The 26,096-nt window shown below is 40.2% G+C and overlaps 1 protein-coding gene across 5 annotated transcripts in view; it reads right to left on the minus strand.

Annotated features, from left to right (window-relative positions):
• The window catches only part of PTPRZ1 (protein tyrosine phosphatase receptor type Z1), a 176,652-nt gene continuing 150,556 nt past the window's right edge, over window positions 1-26,096 (minus strand). For 3 of the 5 annotated variants that reach the window (XM_082692236.1, XM_082692233.1, XM_082692235.1), the window contains 15 exons: window positions 25,491-25,511; window positions 25,213-25,309; window positions 22,003-22,085; window positions 20,591-20,725; window positions 19,661-19,795; window positions 17,927-18,090; window positions 15,964-16,099; window positions 14,157-14,303; window positions 8,332-8,425; window positions 7,944-8,017; window positions 6,124-6,252; window positions 5,190-5,336; window positions 3,765-3,907; window positions 2,679-2,814; window positions 1-949 (listed from right to left, as the gene is read on the minus strand). In XM_082692236.1, coding sequence (XP_082548362.1) covers window positions 809-949; window positions 2,679-2,814; window positions 3,765-3,907; window positions 5,190-5,336; window positions 6,124-6,252; window positions 7,944-8,017; window positions 8,332-8,425; window positions 14,157-14,303; window positions 15,964-16,099; window positions 17,927-18,090; window positions 19,661-19,795; window positions 20,591-20,725; window positions 22,003-22,085; window positions 25,213-25,309; window positions 25,491-25,511 — 1,782 coding nt within the window. In that variant the 3' untranslated portion in view covers window positions 1-808. The remainder of the gene's footprint in view (window positions 950-2,678; window positions 2,815-3,764; window positions 3,908-5,189; window positions 5,337-6,123; window positions 6,253-7,943; window positions 8,018-8,331; window positions 8,426-14,156; window positions 14,304-15,963; window positions 16,100-17,926; window positions 18,091-19,660; window positions 19,796-20,590; window positions 20,726-22,002; window positions 22,086-25,212; window positions 25,310-25,490; window positions 25,512-26,096) is intronic. The other 2 variants (XM_082692237.1, XM_082692234.1) reach the window with 1 other exon arrangement.

The following is a 26,096-nucleotide window of genomic DNA, read 5'->3' on the forward strand; positions in this document are numbered from 1 at the left end:
TCGATAGCAATATTTATATTTATTTTTGCAATGTCTTGGATAAAAACCATTTAAACAATGTTGGGTAAGGTGTTATTCTCATAAAAACATCTTTCAAAACAGATGTATTTCTATTTTCCATAAAAGTTAAAGTCACATGCTAAGACAGAGTTAATTACTGAGATAACATGAAAGGATATCAGGAGACTTGTAGAGTGAGACCAGGTAATGAATTACATCATTATACTAAACAATTACACAGAACTAGAAAACTGACTCAGTAGTAAAATATAAAAATCTACAATTATAAATATAAATTTGGTCCATGGAGACACTAGAGCAGTATTTACAGTAAGTATCAGATTATTTCTACTTTAGGTGAATACTGCAGTTGTAAAACATTGAATATCAGAGGGAACGGAGTGTTTTATTTACAATCTACTATATTAAAAGTTATATTTCTAGCAAACCCGATGATTGCTACAAATACAGCTAAAATTTGACACTAAAAACAAACATGTTTTCTGTAGTTGGGAATTCCTAATATCTATAAATTGAAATTTTCTGTTAAAATCAATACGAAAAAAACCCCCACAATTCCATTCTTAGAAATACTGTAAAATTCAACCATTTTAGTTTAAACACAAGAAGTGAATTACAAGAAGTTTTGCAGAAAGGCACACATTGTTAATGATGTAAATTTGGCAGCAGAATCCTATGTCATGAAAATTACTGTCAGGTGGCGGAAAGTAAACAGATAACAGAAGAACTGCAGTTTTAGAAAGAGGAAAACAATGCTCAGGTAGGGTTCCCCTCACCCCTCTCTGGGCTAAACCAAAGACTCTAAGCTCTCAGCTATATTTCCGTCGGGCAGTGCTGCGCCATTACTGTCCAGAGAGGTGGATGGATTCTCTTCCTGCCTCGTGCCCACAAGACTGAGGACCGCTTTGTAGAGAAACTGATACTGCTCCTGGAGGACAGAGAATGTGAGGTTATAAACAAGCGGCTCACTGAAGACAGACGTTTGTGAAAAGAAGGAATGTTTTCAGTCACGCTTTGGCCCTGTTCAGGGAAGGGCATTGTGTTAAGGGGTCTGTTGCAGGCTGCAGATACATAATCTACATTACTATCTCTTTCAGATGAAATTTAAAGTAGCTTTTCAGGTAGCCAATATTCATTGACCTAGAAAATTGGCCAAGATGCTTTTGGCAAAGGTAAGCGCTCCATTCTTACTCATGTCTGTCATGGACCCAGAAGGTGATGTGACAGATTACTGTTTCTGATTTATCAGCTTGAGTGTAACCCTTTGGTACGAGGCACCTGTAAGCCTTACCCATAAGCCTTACTCACCTATAAGCCTTACTCCTAATAAGCCTTACTCATCATAACTTACTCATTCTCCTTTCTCCAGCTGTGGTGAAATCCACTGGGTTTCTCTGTTTATGGAGAGGTCCCAGAAAGGACTGAACTGTCATCTCAGGGGCTCATGCAGAATTTTTTTCTCTTCTTTTTTTTACCAGACCCTCTTTTTACCAAATATTCTTCACACTCTACCAGCCTCGTCCTATGCCCTGCTGTGAGCAAACGTGAGCGTGCGCCCTGCTCTGGTCTCAGAGTAGAGACACAGAAGAATAAGGAGTTCTCTTACAGGTGCCATTTCGGGTGGTTATGGGGGCCTGGGGGTGGGGACAAAGGCAGTTGCAGAGAATGTGAGGCAGTAGTGGAAAATCATAGTGGAAAATCTATGGGCCCATGTGTGAATCAGTGCATTATTCAATGCATTCATGAGCCAGCTGGAAGTTCAGTCTCTGGAAAACAATTCCACATAGGAGCAGCTTGATATAACTCAACTGGCCTGAATGACTTTTAATAAGTGCTCCTCTGAAGTGCAGTGTGTGCAAGGGTTACCGTGCTTCCTGGCCAACTGGTCTGGACTGAATGAAGCCTTAGAGGTGGGCCCTTATATGTCCACAGACCAGGGAGCCAGAGCTGTGTCTGTGACTACTGTATCCACCTACGGGTCTCCCGCTGGGGTATTTGCATGAGGTTCCCTATGGTCTTTCCAACCCTTCTTTCTACGATATTAAAAACTTCCAAATTATTTTCAGAGTTGAGACTTGTCTTTCTTGATTGTACAAGTTTATCTTTTTTAAAAGTACCCAGTTCGCTAATAGGACATTAAAAAATGAAAAAAAAAAATTCAGTAAAAATAAAAAAATTTTTTTTAAAAAAGTACCCAGGAATTAGCCACATGTTAAGTACCAAAATTGAATTCAGCTTCAGAAAAAAAGTAAACAGTTACAATGTTTAAGTCTTCGAGATCTGTCTTCTGACTGTGCTCAGGCTTTCCAGAACTTGAACCCCGCCTCAAGGTAACTATTTTGGGGAGTAAGTTGGATTAGTCGGTGGTTCTACTGAGGGTATTTGTAGAATTACGGTGAGTCTTGCAAAAAGAGACATGTCAAATTAAAAAAAAATTATCCATCCATTTTCTGGAAGATAAACTTTAAATGTTTATTATTACTCCAGTTCCATAGACTATGGACTGATTAACTTGTAATTCAGCTCAGATACTACCTGGTAATATTTATGAGTCAATATGTGAGTTTTTTGGAAACAAGATAAAATGATTTTGGCAGCCTCTAGAAAGTAAGCAGCACTCTAACAGTGAAAGTTTGGTTCACTGTTCTTTTACTTACAATGTCAGCAAAGACTCCTGGCCTCATCAAATTGATCATCTTGGCTACCTGGTAAACATCCATGGAATTTTCTTTTTCTAGTTGGTGCATAAGGGTTGTCAGAGCACAGAAAGTTCCTGCCGTCACTCCTCCATGCCTTGAAGCAAAGGGAAGGGACAAAGACTCCATTCAGATGCATCAAACATTCACATTTGGAACTCACAAAGCCTTGACCACTTCGTAGTGGGAACACAGAAATTTTTAATGAAAAGTCTCTTTATCTTGTAGAGAACTAAGGTTTAATTTGAAACATTAGCAAGTGTTCATGATATTAGTAACGGGGTCCTTTATAGAAGTTTAATGTTTGCTTATACATTTATTTTCTTTAATATTTTCTTTATTTATTTGTTAGAGATCACAAGTAGGCAGAGAGGCAGGCAGAGAGGAGGAAGCAGGCTCCCTGCTGAGCAGAGAGCCCGATGTGGGGCTTGATCCCAGGACCCTGAGACCATGACCTGAGCTGAAGGCAGAGACTTTAACCCACTGAGCCACCCAGGCACCCCTACATTTATTTTTATACTCTGGAAGGGGCTGGCAATAAATCACAATGATCTGACAAGTTATAACTAATATCTAATATATCTATAACATGAAATCCTAGCATAGGCTTTTATTTTATTTGTTCATAACAGGAGCCTGGAAAGATCTATTGGACAGATTCCTGTTCCTGGTAAATAAAATCTGTATCAATTTTAATCCTATCTGGTACGTCAATAACTTAGAAATGTTTCTCTGGTTAGCACCTGTGAAAATCCAAGTGCCAAAACACTGACTCATCACACAAAGGATTCTCAGCGTAAAAGGGAAGAGCGCATTCCTGTGATCAGGTACCCATCTTCTGCCTTCCACAGGAGCTCCAACAGAAGTGAAAAAACAAAACAAAACAAAACAACGGACTCTATATTAACCTTGTTTTTAAAAAGCTGATCATCTCCCCTGACTGAGTCACCACAATTGGCCTAGAGCATTATGTTAGTACCAAGAAAACAATTATCTGACCACTTGGACAGTGCTCAGGCGTGAAAGAGTTGGCAGAGAGGAACTTACTCATCATGGACAATCACAGGCCCATCCCTGCTGGCAGCTTCCTCTTTGATAATACCTATAAGTTCAAAAGTTTTACTAATGGGGCTATCTGGATTTGGCCATTTGGGGCACTGGAAATGCCTCACTTCAAGTACATAATCATCCTGTAAGAAGAGAGAAAGATCAATATTTTTAGAAGAGTCTTATTGGTGAAACAGTTTATGACGAGTGGAATAACTGGGGAAATCAGGAATGACAGGAAGGTAATAAAACCGAATCACACGCACGGGGGAACAGCAGCGGTTACGGCCCATCCTCCGTCTTGGAGGGAAGAAACTGCTGTGATGCCTCATTTCCCATGTGTAGATGTAATCTCTTTTTCATTCTAAAAATAAGTCTTATTGGTGGGTTCATGATGGTAATCGAACTCTGAAACCATGTACCAAAGATGTCTCTGCGCCACTACTTGATACAAAAAAGACATCCTCAGTGTTCACATTTGTTTTAAAAATAGCATAGATCCCTACAAATACCAGCATCAGTGGAGGGGACAGTGGGATTCTATGACAGGGCGGGGAGATGCTGGCAAGGGGGACGGACATCCAGTCTGCCGGTTCGCGCATCAGGGCCCAGCCCAGGCTGCGTGGCTTTAGAGCCCTCCGACCTCCGACCCCCAGATTCCTAAAGTGGACTCAGTCAGATGCTGCACGGGAAATAAGCGACAGAACCTAAATTCTATACAGTTTGCCACTTTCAGAACTCCAGTATAGTAAAGTGCAACACTGAAATCATCTAAGACATGATTTAACCTTTCTCCGACTGGGGATACTCTGCATCTCACATGCCTTACTCCCTATTATTAGTATCTGTTAGCAATTTGCTGTATAATAAATTATGTACTGTACTAGAATTCTAAAAAGAATTCTTGACAAGGAATTCAGATTGCTGCCTTGTAGATAACCAAGAATTAGCAAAACGATCCTAGTTCGTTATACCACATGTTGTCAGAGCGCTTCTTCACTTATAACACACTGTCTCTTGGTAGAAAGCAGTAAGCTCACTTTGGTAGATAATATTTTTCCCATTTTACTTAGAAGAATTCAAGATAAAAATTTCCCTTAAAACATGAGAATTAGGATTAATGAAATAATTATTATTTTTTTTTACTGAGTTTATTCTCAATTTAAGTTCTGTCAGAACTACTCTGGAGTCAAAGAGAAATCATTGATTTCCCGTGTGTGAATGGTGCAGTTCAGTGGCGATGAATGTTAAATGATTCTATAGGATTTTCAAAATGAAAGTGAAAAGTAAGGTAAAACTGATTATTTGGGTAATCAGTTTTGTAAGAAACTAGGTTCCTTTTTATTTCTAGGGAAGACCCTTAAACCAGCATATATTTAACATACTTGAAAGCTTAAGATGAAAATTTGTCAATTATGGCCATACCTGTGTAGCTTCTAGGATAAAATCTTGAATTATAAGTTTTTCTTCATTAGACAGACATTTGTGTTCTTCAGCCATAAGAGTGACCTTAAAACTCTCACAGTTTATAGGCTCATCTTTATTTGGCCAATAAACAAACTCGTCTTCTGCCTAGAGGATTAAATAACAAAGAAGCAGGATTTTCATCACATGTTTAATAGGTCAGACTGCGAAATGAAAGGAACTGGTTGACACAGAAAATTCAACTCGAATTTTTCTTTGGATCTCAAAACATACCCTTCAAATACTGAGGCTTACACAAGTTTGATGCGGAGAATAAAATATCACACTTAAGAAACCAAACTGGTGCTTTGTTGTGTTGAGCTTAGCCCATCAGTAACAATGGTAAGTTGTTACTTCTGTAAACGATAACTGAGTAGAGAAGATCCAAGTGATTTTAAGAGCTTGGCAGCTTCCCGTGTCATCTGGAATGGTCAGTCTAACTTTAGAGCTAAGAAATAGATCTCCCAGTTAAGTATATGTGCAAAGCCTGAACAAAGTAGGCCTTTTTTTTTTTTTTTTTGTACTTCTATAGATCTCCTTAAACTGAGGGACTCTCCAAATATCCCGAGTTTTATTATTTTTTTTAAATGTAAACAGAAGCATATGGACTGACGGCATGTTGCAATTCTATTTTTTCTTCAGCAGTATCACAGAATACTTAAATGTAAGTTCATTTCAACTTACTGTTTTTAAAAACTGTCATTCAACAATGTCAGACCTGGGAGGTGACATAACCAAATGAGGCCCAATAATAGACAAGGTGCAACTCCAGTGACATTAGTTAATTAGCCGAAAAAAATTACTTAATTTGTTGGTATGCTTGGCCTTCTGGGTGTTGTGACTTGCTACTTCCTATAAGGCAAGTACCAAAAGTCACTGGGGGCGAGGGGCTTACCATGTTTTGACCATCAGGAAGCATAACTACCAGCTGGGCATTATGGTCCCATATCATCCTCCAGAAATCCTTGATGGTATGGAGAAGAGGATGCTGGGTGATGATGAATTCATTGCTCTGATAGTAACCCTACGAAACCAAAAAGAAGATAGAGTCTGGCATATGACTTTAAATGTTCCAAATACGTGTTTAAGCTAATGGACCTTAACTCAAGGGAGTCTTTTCATTTCTAGATTGTGTCGGTAAATAACAACGTGATCATTATAGCTGATGTCTACAAGGCACTCTATATGCCTCTATACACCAGGCACAGGACTAGCGTTTTCTTCCTCCTGAGTCCCCTACGTCTCACAGAAGTACTATGTGACAAAAACTGAGCCTTAAGAAGTTACATGTTGTGCCCAAGTCTACCTAGCTACCACGTCTAGGAGCAGACTTACCAAGATGGCACATGGACCACGTCTCCTACACTAGACAGAATGGAAATCCAGAGGGGGGTTTATATTTCTGTTTCCACAAGTCCCAAGGCAAGATGCCAGATCATACACCTACTGACAACAGAACCCCCTTGGTGTCCAGACACCCTGCCTTCCTCCACCGGAGAGGAATCAGGAGGCACTCTGCAGATTTTGCTGCAGAAACGTGGAACCTGGGGCTATTGGATTGGTCATGATTTCCATGCTGCTGCTCACTAAAACCATGGCTCATTGACCTGCTCTGGGTCTCTGAGTTCCTGTCCCTACTTCCCATGGTCTCATTGGACGTGGCATGTATTCAGATGCCACCACGCCCACACATCCCCCTGTTTTCTGCATGGATAGTCCTAAATAGTCTGTATTTTTAATTTTTTTAATTTTTTAAATTTATTTTTATTTTTTACTTTTTTATTGACATATAATGTATTATTTGCTCCAGGGTACAGGTCTATGCATTGTCAGGCTTACACACTTCACAGCACTCACATGAGCACATATCCTCCCCAGTGTCCATAACCCAACCACCCCATCCCTCCCCGCCCACCGCCCCAGCAACCCTCAGTTTGTTTAATGAGATTAACAGTCTCTTATGGTTTGACTCCCTCCAGATCCCATCTTGTTTCATATTTTCCCTCCCAACCCCCCATGATCCCCTGGTGTGCCTCCCAAATTCCTCGCATCAGAGAGATCATAAGATAACTGTCTTTCTCTAATTGAATAGTGCTATATGTTTTCTTTGCTGGATAAACGAAACAGTGATTTTGGCATGGGAATTACAACCTTTTCATCTGAGGCCAAGCTCTACGACTGAAAGACTGGAAATGGAAACGATGGGCACAAAACAGCCCACTAAACCCACCCACCCCTTCCTCATAGAAAATCTACACACAGAAGGAAAGGATTGTGTCTTTAGAAATCCTGGTCTCCAAATGAGCCCAGTCTGCTGGGTCAATACTTCTGCACCCCTGGGTTATGGTGGGAGACAGGCTTTTCTGAAGCTGCCCTGTCCTGGGTCTGTTCAGGGTAAATGAAATGGAGCCTCTTAGATGGCTAAGTGGACGCATTCTATCTTCTCATCAGTCCTCGATAGGGAGTTTGGTTCCTGCACTTACTGATTTGAATTGCTTGAGGGTTCTCCGGTCCCAGCACACATAAAAACATCAAGGAATGCTGTTGTTCTATCTGCCCGTACAGGTGGTGGTCTGCGGCCATTAGATTTGACTTCCGCCCACCAGTGGTGCTAACCTATATATATCTGCAGCCACTGCTTCAGGAAGCCCATGCTGGTTTGGGTTCTGGTAGCACAAGCTGGTAGGTAGCTTTCCAGTGATTCCTCTGACTTACCATGATATAGGAGGCATTGATGTAGTCTGTGCCTTCCCCACTCAGAGATGAAATGCCAACCCTTGATCTTTCCACTGGAACACAGAACATGCATCATGAACCACCATGCTCACGGCTCCATACCCCTTCCCCCACCCCCCACATTGCAAAGCACAGCTGCATGTCTCAAGTTGAGTGTCTTTGATCTGTAAGGTAGTTTTTCTATGTGTTTTACAATTTTTAGATGGACTTCAGGATTTAAGAGTCCTTTTAAACAGATACATTATCAGGCAAAATTAGAAAAATACTGAGCGAATCAATTCACTTCAAGATGTAAAAATACTGTCATATTGCCTCAAAGCTTCTATTATAAAAAAGACTTTTTCCCCCCCGATTCAGTATAACCCACCAGGGATGATGGAAGAAGTTCTGTTCTTTTCCCTGTTGCATTGCTTCAGGGCTGTAGAATAGTCACTCTGTTGTATATTTGATTGACTCAGGAGCTGAGAAAGGAAGTCAAGGAAAAATATAGATTATTTAAGTCACCCAAACACACACACACATGTGACCCAACCAAGAAACCAAGATAAGATACTGAATATGCCTATATCTGGTTTTGCAAGAATTCCTTGAACTTACTCCCTAGCACATCGATGTTCTCTACATGAGGGGAGCCAGAAGCCACACAGAACGTCCTCTAGTTTGATGTCCAGCCCTAGCAGGATCTTCCCCATGGCTTCCTCTATAGGTGGGCACTCTGCCTTCCACTTACATCTCACACTGCACTTGGGGGTAAATTGCATGAGATGTGTGTAGATGTGTGTGTGTGTATACATATATGTATATATATATATGTGTGTGTGTGTGTGTGTGTGTGTGTGTATAGTTAGATTTCATTCGTTCTTTTCGTACTCCATGTCACAAATAATCTATTTGATGTTTATTCCCCCAACTAGCAAATGTCAGGATTATTTCCAATATTTTGCTTTTCTAAACTTTGTAGCAATGAGCATCTCTTGTATGCTTCGTAACACCCACACATGGCATTAGGAGTCATCAGCATTTAATTTTTGACAGTCTGATAGATGATAAGTGGTAGACCATGGTTTTGATTTGCATTTTCTTCATTACTGTGAAATTGTGAATTGTAGCATTCATTAGCCATTTAGGTTTCTTCTTTGATGATTGCCTTTTTGTATTTCTACTTCACTATCGTTTATTAATTTGTAGAGGGTTTTGATGTCTTGAATGTAAGTCTATAATCTGTTTAAAAAGTTGTTAAGGTCTTTGTTCTCTTTAATCACAGAGACACTCAGAGCCAAATAATTTTTTAAGATTTCTGCAAATTATGTTTTTATTTAAGCAGTCTTTTTCTACCCTGATGTCTTAAAAATACATATTGATCGTGTTCTTAAAATAGTTATAAAACATTGCTATTACTTTTAGGTACTAATCCATCTTGAATAATTTTAGTGTTTGAGGTGTGGTAAGAACTTAATTTTACTTATTTCTACATGGAAACAGTCCCAATTTCCCTTACTGGTTAGTCTGTCTTTCCCGCATTGATTTATGGTGTCCTATCTACCCAATAACCCTTTCCACATATGCATGGTTCCTCTGGCTGATTTGTCTTTCAATGTTAGTGGATCATATCATATCATACCTGCATAACACATTTCTATTTTATTTTTTATTTTTAGTATTGCTTTGGATGTATTTGCTCTTTACTTTTCTAAATGTTAATTTTAAGATCACTTCATGATTTCCCATGAAAAATCTCGAGGAAATGTGACTGGTACGGTACTGATTTTTATACTTAATTTAGGAGAACCAGCATCTTCATAATATTTCCATTCAGGAAAATTGTATCTACATTTGTTGGGTCTAATTCTATGCTCTTCATTTCAGTTTTATAGTTTTTTCATCTACACATTCATTGCATCTTTTGTTAAATTTATTTTTGAGACCATAGAATTTTTGTTTCTCTTTGCTGTGGTTGTTGAATTGGCTCTTTTTGCTCTAACATTTTATCTAACAACTGATAGCTAATGAGTTACAATGCTATTGTTTTTCATATATACTTGTTGACCTGTAATGAGTTGAGTTCTAATAAGAAATATCTCACTTTTGTTTCTCTTGATGTTCTATATAGACAAGTGTATCATCTGCAAATTCTTTTCTACTTCTATACATTGTTTTTGTTTAACCTGATTTCCAGTAGAATGTTGACTAATAATGTCAGCAGCTGGCATTTCTTGTTTTTTTTAACCTATGAAAATTTCCAACTTTAAATTTTGTGTGTGACATGTATATTTTAGCCACTGTAAGATGAAGAAAGCTTCCTTCTATTTCTAACCTACTAAGAGTTTTTGTTATGAATAGCACTTAATTTTATTTACTGTGTATTCTACATCTTTTGAGAGGGCTATACAATTCTCGTAACTAAATTTGTTCATATTTTCTAATGTTAAATCTTCACTTCATTCTTGAAACAAACTCTGTGAACCCTAATTGGTCATAATATTCAAAAAGAAAAACACACTGCTGGATTTGAGTTGCTGATTTTTAAAGAGATTTTATTTATTTATCGAGAGAGAGAGTGTGAGAGAAAGAGCATGGGAAGGGGAGGGGGAGGGACAGGGGAGAAGCAGGCTCCGCACTGAGGAGGGAACCGGATCCCAGGACCCCGGGATCATGACCTGAGCCAAAGGCAAATGCCTAACCCACTGAACCACCCAAACACCCCAATATTTTTAAATAGAATTTTAGTATTTAAGTTCATAAATGAAACTAGCCAATACATTTCCTTATTTATACTATCTTTGTACAGTTTTGGTACCAAAGTTATTCCAGTAAAATAGATGGGTTTGTTTTCTACCTAGATATTTTACCCTAGAGTTTGGAATTTTCTGCCCCTTAAAAGTTTGGTAATTATTTCAGTTCAGATTTTATTTTGGAGGTGAGATTTTTGGCCAATGATACAATTTATTTAATGGTTATTGGTCTAGTTGGAGTTCTCATTTCTTTGTAAGTATATCTTGCTCACTTTTCTTAAAAAAAAATTTATTTCATGTAGGTTTTCAAATGTATTGTCACAAATATGTTCATACTATGCTTTTTAAGTTAGAAAAAACACTTCTAAAATATTTATAATTACATCTCTGTTTTTTTATCTTAATATTTATTTCTGTGTACTCTCTCCTTCATTTTATCATGAATCTGGCCACAGGTTTCTTTGTTTTACAGTCTTGACAGAACTTACATCTGGTTTTGTTTCATCTCTGTTTCTATTTAATTACTTTAACTTTCTATTTAATTTAATTTAATCTATATTAATTTAATTTAATAAAGCTTTAATTTTCTTAAAATTTTTCTGTCTCTCTCTCAGGGTGTACCATGTTTCTCTTCTCATTTTTACATGATGTGCCTATTTCATTTGCTTTTATTTTATTTATTCTCAAATGAATTGTTTAAGGCTATAATTTCTTTCTAGATACAACTTCAGTTGTATTGTACAAGTTGTGCCATGTAATGCTTCTGTTGACCTTAAATTCTAAAGATTTTATAATTGGCTCTATAATAGGTCAATTATTTAAAAGAACATTTTCATTGTCCAAATATCTGAATTCTTTTCTGGGCAGGTTTTCATGATCAATTTCTAATTTGACCGGATTAGGTGCTGAGAATAGGGTTAGCTCTGTACAGATTGCTTGACATTAACTCTTCCGCCTCCAGTAGCTATTTAACATCTTCATTTTAGAATATGTGTACAAACACCCAGGTACACCCCATGCCCATGCACACACACATACCCCCCCACCCCTTCTATGTCACACAGGGAATAGAAGCCGCAGAATTAATATTACCTCAGAATTAATAATTACCTCAGTCTCCAGCTTTGGAGCCCGTACACTTCCTGCTATCCACACCCATTTAGGTGTCCCTGCATTTTTCCCCAATCCCTCATCTTGAATCCTGCCCCTTTGCCTCTTCTCAGGATCTCCTTTCCCTCTAGTAATCTCTCCTCCCCCATGTACCCACGGCCAGGGATCTCTTTCCATTAATTTTTTTTTAAAAGTAATCTCTGTTTTATTCATTTAAAGTCAACTCATCATGTTATATACAACTAATCAATCACTGAACTCTACATCTGAGACTAATCATATACTACATGTTAATTAAATTAAATTTAAGAAAATTTTAAAAATTAAAAAATAAAATGAGGTATAACTGACATATGATATTACATTAATTTCAGTTGTCTACCATAATGATTTGGTATCTGTCTACATTGAAAAATAATCACAATAAGTCTAATAAATATCCTTTACCATGCATAGCTACAAAATCTTTTAAGATCTACACACTTAACAACTTTCAAATATGCAATACAGTATTATTAGCTATAGTCACTATGCTGTACCTTATATCCCTGTGCCTTATTTGCTTTATAACTGGAAGTCTGTACATCTTGACCCTCTTCACAACTGGCCCATCCCCTACCCTCTGCCTCCAGCAACCATCAGTCTTTTCTCTGCATCTATGAACTTTTTTTTTTTATTCCACATATTAATGGTATCATATGGTGTTTGTCTTTCTCTGACTTATTTCCCTGAGTTATTTCTGACTTACCTTACTTGCCATAATGCCCTTGGGGTCTATCCATCTTGTGGCAAATGGCAAGATTTCATTATATTTTATGTCTGAGTAATACACTACATTTTCTTTATCTATTCATCCATCAGTGGGCACTTAGGTTATTCCCATATCTTAGCGACCGTAAATAATGCTGCAGTGACCATAAGAGTGCAGGTATCTTTTTGAGTTAGTGTTTTTGTTTTCTGCAGATAAATACCCAGAAATAAACAGACATGTAACTTACTTCAAGGAACTCTATCTGTGGAGAAACCTGAATGACCAATATCTTATGCTCGCGCGTGCACGCACACACACACACACACACACACTCTGTATTTCCGCAGTTAGGCGTGAAGAGGAAAGAGTCAAATGTCCCTCTCTTAATTAAGCTTCTGGCCTCAGAGTTGATATTTCCATTTTGATCCTGGGTTATCTAACATAAGCCATATAAATTCTTTTATGCAGTTGGGGTAAGTCATGCTAAAAGGAGAATTCTGCTGAAAATGAAAAAAAATTTACATTTTTTAATTTAGAAGAAAGCTATCCTAACAACCTAATGTTTATGTTTTATACTCCTTTATTATTTATTTCTGGAAGCCAAACTTCATACTTTCTCTTTCTTCAGTGTTCCGTTGTCACTCAGATAAGTTTTGCTGAATAAAAACATTTATATCTTCCTGTTGGGAGTTTCAAAGCACAGCATTCACCTCTCATCTATCTTTACTCCTCCAAAGGCACAAGAGGTGCTGACCGATAGACACAAAATCCAAAGGAATTCGTAGTGACTAATATCTTTTATGTTGTAGCGTGGAGAGAAGATGAAAACCACCACCCTGAGATCTCAAGCTTTGTTCACTCTCCTGGGTTTTTCCAGGGTCCTTTGATTTTTTTCTAGATATTCCTTCTTCAGAAACTGGCCCTGTTTCTCTGGGAATCCTGGGAAGGAAGAGGTTAGGATATCCATTCTGTGGGAAAACCACAACTAGGCAAATCCCCCTAAGCACAGCTTAAAATCTACTTTCTGAATTCTTTGCTGACAGATTTCTGGAAGCCAGAGAACTAGGATTGTAGAAGGTATGGTATCGAACAAAATATACTCCCTTCTCTAGCTCACTACCTTGTAACAAGGTAGGTGGGAGAAATTGGGGTTGAAGAGCTATTGTTCTGGGGTGGCCTCTTCTCTAGTCTAGGGCCTTCAAGTGAGACAGAATTTTCCCCATGAGTGGCATGAACAGCCTGAGCCGGATCACTCGTTGTGAAGTGGTCTGGGTTTTTCAAAGGGAAAAGAGCACTTCTGCTCTGTATTAGGAGGTCTGCCTGTCCCTTCTGTTATGCTCTGTGTCCTCCTTTCTTGGACCAAGTTTGCCGTTGCAAACATTAATCTAGAGTTCTTGAGAACTTTTCTTCTTGCTAGTCAAAATTAAGATTCTCCTTGAAATTCACCACGTCACTTTGTTGTCCACTGTAAAGAACACCACAAAGGCACTGCACCAACTGTGCTCTGAACCCACCCACATGGTCTTGTCAACTCAAATAAGAAGATGCAGGAACACTTAATTGAATGGTAGCATCCAAGAGGCTTCCAAGAGAACTCACCTTGAATTGTTTCTCCAGCTTCGTTTTGCCTGTTGGTCCAGGAATGAGGAGCGTGTTGACATAGGCATGAATGTGGCTGTCTGGCACTTCAGTCTCTTTGCTAAGTATGGCCTCAACAAGAGCATCGTGAATGAAGACATACTGTTCCTGGCAAAACAATGACAAAGGGGAACATTATTTCAGGTTTTCTTTAAACATACTGAAGTACAAAACTTGATATTTTTCACTGACGGACAAAAAGAGTCCTACATAATGGCAGGGATGGACCCACAGAAGATTGCTTACTGGACCTGGCAGGTAATCAGATGTAGGAGAGGAAGCAGTCAGAAGACAACACAACTCTTCTCGCCCTTCATTTCTTTCCTTCGTATGTGTTGGCATTGGTGGGAAAGAGAGAAAACAATGCACTCTGCCCAGCCTTCAAACCTGCCACCTACTTCCATGTTTTGCATGAGGACTTTCCTGATTCTGTGTTTCTCATGGGTCTTCTTCTTCTGTCCATTCCAAGTCTCCTTTTAGCCAGTCCTATATAACGTACTGCACTTTTACGTACAGTTTTTTTTTTAAAGATTTTTATTTATTTATTTGACAGAGAGAGGTTACAAGTAGGCAGAGGCAGGCAGAGAGAGAGGAGGAAGCAGGCTCCCTGCTGAGCAGAGAGCCCGATGCGGGACTCGATCCCAGGACCCTGAGATCATGACCTGAGCCGAAGGCAGCGGCTTAACCCACTGAGCCACCCAGGCGCCCTTACGTACAGTTTTTAATAGTTGTCGCTTATTTCCTGTATGGGACTCTTCCCCGGTCTAATCTGACTACAGTGTCATCTCTTCCATGGAATGAAGTTTATTTGGTTTGATTATCACCCACATGGCCATTTGTCTCTGATTGTTCTCAAGCTGCTATACATACTTTCCAACTTAAATTCATTTTTATTTAGAAACAGGAGGAAAAAATACAGATATACAGACTTTTGTCCTGCATCATATACACTATATGGGCTTAAAAAGGGGTATAATTTAAGCATAACTCATACTTCTAAAATATGAAAGTGAATGTACTTACTCACTATATTCAGGAAAAATCTGAGGTTTTGCTATCAGGGAGGGGTGCTACCTGATCCACTGACTCTTTTTTTTTTTTTTTTTTTTAATCTTCTCTGTCATCAGTGTCATTTCAGAGTTATTCCCCATTTGGTCACTAAATAGACAAAATGTAGCTGGTCCATCTAGGACATATACTGCAATTACCTAGTGTCATGGGTTGAATTGTGTCCCCCCAAAAGACATGTTGAAGCCCTAACCACCCCCAACCAGGACCTCAGAATGTGACCGTGTTTGTAAACAAGTTTGCCGCAGATGCAACTAGTCAAGATGAGGTAGTGACTGTCGCTCTTCTAAGAAAAAGGAATTTGGACACACAGACAGAGAAGACAGCCCTGGGAAGATGGAGGCAGAGACGGAAAGGAGGCAGGCTGCTACCGCCCAGAACAGGCAGGGCTACCAGAAACTCAGACCGGGGAGAATCATCCTCTCCAGGTTCCAGACACAGCATGGCTCTGCCAGCACCTTGCCTTTGGACTTTTATCCCCTAGAACTGTAAGGCAGGACGTTTCCGTTGTTGTCAGCACCCCCACCTGGCAGTACTTTCATACAGAAGCCCTATGAGAGGACTCAACCCAGTAAAACAAAGTCTGGTCCATCCAGGCTTAGCGTCTTGTGACACCTCCAGCCCTGCGATAAATAGTGTCCTTCTCGTTGGGGGAGGGGAAGAACAACAACAACAAGAACAAGGATCCTTTTTCTCATACCTCGGTCTGCACCAAATAGTTTCTTTGCGAACGAATGTGCTTTAGGAAGCCAAACACGTTGACGGTTCCTTCCTGCTGAATCTGCTGCAACATACTGTCTAGCACGATGTACGTGCCCGTTCTTCCTACCCCGGCGCTGGAGAGGATGCAAAGCAAGAACCGCTTCAACGTCAAGCATTAGGTACATTTGAAGACAGGTCACTCCTGGCTATCTTGGAAATTAAGATGATTTTCTTCCCCAAGCGACTGAGCCACATAATACATAATTTAGCAATCCCAAACCAAACGGTTTCGTTGTTAAGCACAATGCCTCAAGTAACGAATTGTTTGCTTTCTAATATGGGGCTACAGGTCGAACTGTAAAACAGCCTATTTCTGTGGGAGATTTTTAATTCATTCATTCACTCCTTCGAGAGTCTAAGGTTTTCAGTAATTGCATTTATTAATCATCATATAGGATAGAGAATGCAAACATTCCGTATCAGAGCCCAGCAACTAGACACTTCATCTGAGGAAAATGAAAGCATCAGCTTCACCCAAGTCTGAAAAGAAGACGTCCTGGGTCTGTGTTGCCGGGCAGACATGTTTGTGTAAAGGTTTTCACATTAATTGGAAAAAGAATTTGATAAGGCTTTCAGCTGAAAATATCGTTTCAGGGAGATCGTGAGGAATAAAGCATAACTTCAGTCATTTCTAAAGGGCCATTATCTATGGACTTCTTCAAAGCCTCTACCGGAGGGACGGAATTCAGAGACAGGGAGTCTTTTCAAATCTCCGACAAGTAGGAAGTGCTAGAGTGGAAAATTAGCACCTGCTCCTCACAATACCCTGGTCCTCCTCCATTTGCTAAGAAACAATCCCTGACCTTCAGAGCTCTTCTTCTTGCATTTTCCTCCTTCTCTCAGCTTATCATGAGGCTAACAGATGAAAAAACTCAAGATAGGTCTCTCAAACTTTGAGGATAACTCCTGAGATAGATAATTAGAATGTGTCAGATAAGCTGTTTATCAAAGGAAAACACTTACTTCTGTAAAAACACACGTCGCTTTGATAAAAATAGTGTACATAGAAATCAGCTTGATTTGTGTGGTCAGAAAGCTTGGCACACAATCAGGAAATGTTAACTGTTATTTTCTTTTAAAGATTTTATTTATTTATTTGACAGAGAGAGAAACGGTGAGAGAAAAAAGCAGGGGGAGAGGGAGAGGGAGAAGCAGGCTTCCCACTGAGCAGGGAGCCTGATGCGGGGCTTGATCCCAGAACCCTGGGATCATGACCTGAGCTGAAGGCAGACGCTTAATGACTGAGGCACCAAGGTGCCCTGTTATTTTTATTTTAACTGAAAAATATTTGATTAAAACCTCTGACACATTTTTTTTTTCTCTTTGTCTGAAATATCCTTCTATCTCTTCATCAAATTAGCCTTGGAAATAAAGTAATTGAGTACAGATGAGTTGATAACACCTTAATATATTGGAGAGAACTCAAAAAATGAGAAAAGAATTTTGATCCCAAACTGTTTAAAAACAACTTAAAAGTATTTTGCCAAATTCTTCACCCTCTGTGCCTTTTGGTTTCTCTCATATAAACCTGACATAACAACTCTACAAGAGAATGTCCCAAGCACTTTTATCCTATGACATTATGTCGTAATAAACGTTTCTTTAATGACAAAACATTGTTCCTCCTGCCTCACACATTTAATACGTTAAAATCCAATCCAACAGTTCAACAGAATAATAAACATCATAAAAAAGTATCTGGTGCCTTGAAATGTTCAGCAATCAAACTCTGAGTCTGGCATATCATGTCCTAGCGGTCAAAGCTTTTGAAAATGGGCATGCACTCTCACCGCCCTCACTCCACGAAATCATCCTGATTTTGGTAAAACTTGTGTTCCTCGATTCCCTCTTTGTTAGCAGAAGCCACTCTGTGGGTTTTGAAACGTGGCTCTGAGACTCACCTGCAGTGGACAACGACGGGCCCCACTGCGTGGCGCTTGGCGTGGGACGCCTTTCGCACAAAGGTCAGCACGGGCAGCGAGTCCTCCGGCACCCCCATGTCGGGCCACTGAGTGTAGTGGTACTGTGTAACCACACGCCCGCTGGGTCGTCCCTTCTGGGAGCCCTGCAAGGGTTCAGAGAGCTGGTCACAGGAGCCCACGCGGATGTGCGCGCCCGCAAACACACACATGCACACGCACCGGTCCTTGAACAGCAGCCGGAGTTCGGCGGCACAGAGGGCGGTACAAAAATGCGCGGTCGCTCGTGATGGTTACTTGCACGTGTGAATTGGACTAGCCTATGGTGGTTAGCAGTTTGGCCAAATACCAGTCATGCCAGAGGTTCCCATCAGGATTTCTCTCTTCTTTTTTTTAAGATTTTATTTTATTTATTTTTAAGATTTTATTTATTTATTTGACAGACAGAGATCACAAGCAGGCAGAGAGGCAGGCGGGGGGGCGGGGCAGGCTCCCTGCTGAGCAGGGAGCCCGATTTGGGGCTCCATCCCAGGACCCTGGGATCATGACCTGAGCCAAAGGCAGAGGCTTTAACCCACTGAGCCACCCAGGCGCCCCTAAAGATTTTATTTTTAAAGTCATCTCTACACCCCATGTGGGCGTTCACAACCCTGAAATCAAGACTCGCAGGCTCTACTGACTGAGCCAGCCAAAGGCTCCTCCTTGTCAAGGTACTTTTTAGGTGTGATTAACATTAAATTAATAGGTTTCGAGCACAGCAGGTCACACTCAGTGATGTGGGTAGGCTTTCTCCAACTGACTGAAGGCCTTTAGAATAAAGACTGAGGTTTCCTGAAGAAGGAGTTTTCTTTGTGATTAAAACATAAAAATCTTGTCTGAATTTCTGGTGTGAAGTCAATTCCTTTAAAAATCTCTCTCTCTCTCTCTCTCTCTCTCTCTCAGGATGCTGGGAGGCTCAATTGAGTGTCTGACTCTTGGTCATGATCTCCGGGTCATTTAGCCCAGTGCTGGGCTCCAAGCTCAGCACACAGTCTGCTGGGGATTTTCTCCCTCTTTTCCTCCTCCCACTCACACACACACAGTCTCTCTCTAAAATAAAATAAATAAAACCTTAAAAAAAAATCTCTCTCTTGGGGCTCCTGGGTGGCTCAATGGGTTTAGTCTCTGCCTTCGGCTCAGGTCATGATCTCAGGGTCCTGGGATCGAGCCCCACATCGGGCTCTCTGCTCAGCGGGGAGTCTGCTTCCTCCTTTGTCTGCCTACTTGTGATCTCTCCCTCTGTGTCAAATAAATAAATAAAATCTTAAAAAAATAAAAACCTCTCTCTCAATGTCCATCACATACCACACACACACACATACACACACAACAACACGTTTCTCTGCAGAACTCTGATTTATGTCATTGTTTTTCTTTCCTTCCTTGTTTCCATCTGTGGTATTTTTAGTTGGAGGTGCAGTTCTCACGAGGAGCAGGAACTTTCATTTTTGCCTCACACTGACAGCAACCACCGGCACCACGACCAGTGTGGCTCCAAAGCCATGGTGGGCCCTTAGGACCACGCAGATGCCTCTGAGGATGAGATGTGGCTGTGATAAGAACTCTTAATGCCTTTAATTCTCTACCTTTTCTGCCTGTTTGCTTGTACCACCGGCTCACTTAAAAAAACACCAGATGTATTACTCAACTGATGATGTCCTTCATTTGTGGACTCACCTTTTTTATCTTTGTGTTTCTTAAAGTAAAACTCCTCACAGTATAATAGGCAAGCATTTGAACACTCTTCTGAGTGACCAGAAAGTTCCCATACTCTTCGCTACCATCAGCAGGCCAGTACTGGTCACATTTTCTCTGCAAACGACAAAGTAAAGATGCTATTTCCCTATTCCAGATGCTCGATGTAAGAGCTGTCCCTGAAATCAGCAGAAGTCTAACAGCGGGGCAGGAATGCACTCCCTCGCTCTTCCAAACAGTTTCTTTTCTCTCTATGTGAAAAGAGTTTTAGGGATTTTTAGGGAGACTGGGGAGAGAATTACAGAGCTGAAAGACTTGAAAGGATCTGGTCCAAACTTCCCCTTTCAGATGAGGAAAGGGAGGCCAGATGTACTGAGTCACTATGAAGCAGAACTAGAATCCAGCTGCAGGGAATTAAAATCTATTTCACTCTGCACTGCTTTGCAACCAGCCCCATTTTCTCACTGGATGAAGAATGCATTTAAGTAGCAGACAGCTAGGGGGCGCCTGGGTGGCTCAATCAGTTAGTTAACTGTTGGACTCTGGATTTCCACTCAGGTGGTGATCACATGGTCCTAGCATCAGGCCCTGCATCTGGCTCCATGGTCAGTGGGGAGTCTGCTTAAGGATTCTCTCTCTCTCTCTCCCCCTCTCCCCTACACCCTGCCCCCCCACTCCCTCTTTTTCTAAGAATAAATAAATACTAAAAAAAAATAAATAGCAGATAGCTTGATTTATATGAAACTTGCCATCCTACAACGTTAAGTTTCCTTTCAGCTGCCGTACTTACTAGAAAGGAATCCTGATTAGCCTTCTTAACTTCTGCTGCTTCCTGATGTTGACTCTATTAAAAGCAACTTAAAGCACTTCTGAGTACTATTTGGGGGATGAGATAATAGATTACCTACATACCCTTCCTTTCTCCACGAGGTTGGTTATCATGACGATAACTTCCACGTTGTGCTCCCATATCATTCTCCAGAAATCTTCGGCTGTGGATTTCAGTGGGCCTTGGGCAGCAATGTAAGCTTTTGGTCTGTTGTAACCCTAAAGAAACAAATGACAATCACTTTTTTACTAAATTACTGATTCTCTACCATTTTTGCTGTTCAATATATACGCTTTTAAGGACAGTACATTTTCTTCTATAAAGAGAAACCATAAAAAAGAATCCTGCAATGGTGGAGAAACTTGGTAGTACTAGCAAAGACAGCAACTCTTTAACTACGACCTTTTGGAAAAAAAAAATTTGTCTTTGCTTTGATACAGACACTCTTCTCTACACCTTTAGTCTAAGTACATTTAATCGAAGTCTATCTACTACGCGGGTCTTTAATTGTGATGCTTTGAAAGGCATCTGCGGCTCAGAGTTGGGAAATCCCGTCTCCCTGCTGGTTCTGAGCCGGGCTGATCACTGCCAGCTACCCTCCACCAAGCTCTCACTGGCACCCCAGATGCTTTACAGACATTTACCCAAATCCTTGCAAAATGGAAGCATCACCCTTGATCTGGAGACGGGGAGAAGCTCAGGGGAGTTAAGCGGCTTTCCAAGCTTTCCTGGCCACTCAGGGACAGGGTGGAATGCAAAACTGGTTCTAACCCCCAAAGCCCGTGTTGGATGTGATGCACACACTTCACCCTCCGGAAACAAGGGGGGGGCTGCCTCTACCAAATCTGCTGTATGTTTTTATGTGGTGCTCACTTCGAATTAACTGTTCCACACAGACTGAACTCGAAGGCAGCTAGACTGCGAGGTCAGGGTCAGGAAAATAACTGAGCTCCTCTGACATGCAATTGATCACAGTGAAAAAACCAGTCAACTTAGTCAGTGGTCTGTGGTCCCCGGAGAGCTCTAATAAGTCCCACATAACTTGGTATCCTGAGAAGAGCCAGAGATGATAAGGTCGATAGCTGGTTTAGTGATCACATGTTTGCCTTTTAGCCAGGACTGCCTTGGGAATCTCTCCATCAGGATTTGCTGATCATGTGCTATCGAGACAATATTTGGCTGGGAACCGTGGGACATTCAAAATAAGTGGCTGTCCTATCCCTCACATTTAGGGAGTTTTAAACCTATCCAAACATATATAAACATTCTACCTTGAACATTCATTTCCAACCTGAATGACCTCTCACCCACAAGAGGAAGCAGGGCAAGGTTCAATGGGAAATCCATTACCCATGGAATGTCCTATTGCTGATTTGCATCTTCTATTATCTATCATACAACCCATGCATTAAGCACCATGTAAGTAGAACTCAGTGGTATAGTAAACTCATAGTTCAACACAATTTCATAAATGTTTCAATTGAAGCATGCTTACGTCAACATAATTGGCATTGATGTAATCAGTCAGTTTGCCATCTTTCTCAGCAAGTTGTGCAAGCTTAACCCTACTATGATCATCTGTAATAAGAAAAAGAAAATATTTCACTATACCATGGACTACTTTTCAGCATGAAGGTCATATATGTTTACATAACAATACATCAAATACAATTAAAATAAGTGCAAATATAATTTACTTTTCATAGGCTTTATGGCAATACGGAGATGACAAAGACCAATCCTTCAGCAAGTTGTCTAATCCAGATCATGAGCATGGACTTCTGTCCAGAAAAAAACGCTTGGGCATCAAGGGAGGTGAAAAGCATGAGGGGGGACTTGAAGACAGAGATTGTGTGGCTTTGGGATGATAATAAACATATTCATAAAGGTTGGAAGGTGACATTGGCGTCTTAGATGCGTTTCTAAGGATGGATCTTGGGGCTGTGAACAGCGGAGAGCCACTGAGAGGGAGAGAAGAGTGTCGGAGGGGTGTCTCAGAAAGCTAAGGAAGGATGGCAGCCTATACACTCCCGAACTGGAGGCTGGTGGAGGAAGAGAGAGTCGAGAGGGAAGTAGAAGGGACTTGGGAAGTTTCTGTAAAGGGTTCTAGCCAACAGCTTGTTCAAGAGGACAACCTCAAAGAGCTGCTGCGCACAGTGAGGCAGGAGAATGGCTGTCCGGCGAAAGGACGGTAACTCAGGCGAACTGTGGAAATGAAAATGAGCTGAAATGGGGACTTTGAGATTAACTTCAGTTCTACAGAGAAATTATATGCATTTGGAGGAATGACATGATAAGAAAGGGAAGTGCTTCTGGAAGGAAAATTGGTAGTTTCATGGGGCAGAATTTATTTATTCTTTTCAAGAATGAAGACATGAATTTAAAAAAAAAAAAAAGTGACTACAGTCCAAACTGGGACAGTAGAGAGACATCCTGGGTTATTACTGCTTCTAGGACAACAGCAGCTCGGAGAGCAGGGAACGGCTGCAGCAACCGAGATATGGCAATGGAAAGATAGGTTTGATGCCAGGCTGACCTATTTTTTGGTGTATTTTGGTTCTAGAATTTTTAGAGAGGTATTACTGGGTAAATTTTCTTCATTTCTACAATAGGACTGTGATTATCTATGTGCCAGGTCATTTCAAGGATTAAATGAAATCATGTATTTACAGAGTCAGGTCCATAGAAGGTGTGCAACAAATGTTAGTCTCCATCCCCTTCTGAATTCCGTGGTAGGTGTTTTCTACTTAGCTTGCAGAGGGAAGAGTTCAACAACCTCACCCTGTCCAAGCAGCCGGTGAATTTTTATGTGCAGCCAGGAAAGCTGCTTCCATTGAGGAAGACAAACATGAAGCAGAATGTCCTACCAAACCCTTCTAATAAAAATTTGTGTCATCCCTGTGGAAAGGAAGCAGCAACTATCCAAACTGCTTAAGAAAATGTGATAATAAAATGGGAAGTATTCAAAAAATATAAAGAACAACAACCAACACCAAAAAACACAAAGAATCCAATTAAAAAATGGGCAGAAGACACGAACAGACACTTATCCAAAGAAGACATACAGAAGGCCAACAGACACATGAAAAGATGGTCATTGTCACTGATCATCAGGGAAATGCAAATCAAAACTACAGTGAGATTTCGCCTCACGTCAGAATGGCTAAAATCAATAACACAAGAAACAACAGGTGTTGGAGAGGATGTGGAGAAAGGGGAACCCTCTGGCACTGTTGGTAGGAATGCAAGTTGGTGCAGCCATGCTGGAAAACAGTATGGAGGTTCCTCAGAAAGTTAAAAATAGAACTACCCTATGATCTAGCAATTGCAATACTAGGTATTTACCCAAAGAATACAAAAATACTGATTCAAAGGGATATATGCACCCCAATGGTTTACAGTAGCATTATCTACAATAGCCAAATTATGGAAATAGCCCAAGTGCCCATGGACTGATGAATGGATAAAGAAAAAAATGGTACACACACACACACACACACACACACACACACAGAGGAATATTACTTAGCCAAGAAAAAGAATGAAATCTTGCTGTTTGCAACAACCCGGATGAAACTAAATTATTATGCTAAGTAAAATAAGTCAGAGAAAGACAAATACATACGGTTTCACTCATAAATGGAATATGAGGAAGAAAACAAATGAGGAAAGGGAAGAAAAGAGAGAGAGAGGGGGGCAAACTAAGAAATAGACTCTTAACTATAGGAAACACACTGATGGTACCGGACGGAAGGTGGAGGGGAGATAGCTTAAATGGGTGGTGGGGATTAAGGAGGGCACTTGTGATAAGCACTGGGTGTTGTGTGCGAGTGCTGAATCACTGTATTATACACCTGAAACCAATATCACACTGTGTGTTAACTAACTGGAATTTAAATGAAAACTTAAAAAAAAAAAAGGAGTGCAATTTCACTTTCACTGGCTTCCAGGATGGAACCAGAACTTAAATAAACAAGCTGGTAACACTGTGTTCATGGGATTCAGGGAGGCCCACCATAAGGAAGGAGAGGAGTATGAGTTTTGGGGGAGGGGCTGTAGATGGATTTCTAGAGATGGAGGGGACCATATAGGAAAATAAGAGGGAACATAAGTAAACATGAGATGCTGTAAGATGGAAAAATACGGTAAATTTCATAGGGAAAAAAACAGATAAATTGTATTAAGCGAAAGAGACAGCTGCTCCTAGGGAAAAGAGAGAGAGAGAGAGAACAGCCAAGAAAATAAAGGGAAAGCAGAAATAAAAAAGAACAACTCGCCTTTTATAAGACCCCAGGAAGAATGGCAAGAAAGGGAAGAAAAGGCTAGAAGGGAAAATAAATTCTAAAGAAAATCTATTGGGTTAGTAAATTCACCTAGAAGTAAACAGATCTCAAGTGAAAACAGGACTCGGGAATAGAAAGGACGAGGGAGACCCTAAGAACAGATTTAGAGCCCACGGGGCTTAAAGAAGTGCCTTGACTACAGTTGGAGTTTGTTTTGTTTAAAGGAGACCTGTCGTTAATTGCAGGCTGTAATTCAGTTAGAGGACTCTAATGCCATGTGCTTGCTCACACAAGCCTGATTCCCTGATCCCCAGGTCCGAGAACAGCGCTACCGAGGTCTTCTGGCAGAGGTGAGGACAGCGTGGAAGACCCTGAGTCTGGCAACGCTAACAGAGCCCGGACAGAGCTGAGAAAACACTCACAGGCAACGATATTGATGTACCGGTTCTTGTGCTTGTTGTCAGGGTGATTGGAGCTGTCTGCTGTGATACCTAAGTCCACAGTACAGCTCTGCACTTCCTGTAAAGAAAGGTACGTAGGACATTTGAACACCTACCCTTGCAGACAAAGTGCCTTAAAAATATAACATAGAAGACAACACAAACAAATCAGGCTATCCCCCAAAACACTTTTTTTTTTTTTTTTTACATGTTATAACTATTTCTTGGCTAAAATAAAATGCAGTGAAATAATGCCTTACCTGGTAAAACTCTTTCAGTGTCTAATGAGGGAATGAATGCCAAAAAAGTAAAGAAATCAAATTCCACAGCACACGACAAATGAGAAAAAAAAGCGTTCATATTAGGTTTACAATGGAAAACTATGATCATGCAATATATACATTTGTCAAATCGTAACAAAACGGAATGTTTCAAACAGTTGCATGCAAATCAAAGCTTCTAACAATTGGGAACCTTAAAATTATGTAAAAAGGAAAAACAATAACACTTTTAAAAGGGGACAGTGATATAATAATATGAATATAAAAAATGCAGATGGGAAACACCATATATTTGATGACACATTTTGTTGCATTAATCGGATTTGCTGATATCCAAATACAGTATTATTTGGCCACTATAGCACTATTTGAAACTCTGAATTAGTGACACATTTTTTTATTTATTTTGAGCAATTTTAAAGAGTAAACAGTATCCTATTAGGTGGTTTGTAACAGATTTAGAGCTGTCAGAACATTAAAAATTCTTATAAAAATTTTTAAATTGCATATACTATATCATTTTGAAACAAAATTTAGATACCATTACTTTCAACATATTTAATTAGTAGACCTCTTTTTAATTTA

This window comes from Mustela nivalis (assembly GCF_964662115.1).
Source record: "Mustela nivalis genome assembly, chromosome: 12".
In the NCBI taxonomy this organism is placed as follows: Eukaryota; Metazoa; Chordata; class Mammalia; order Carnivora; family Mustelidae; genus Mustela; species Mustela nivalis.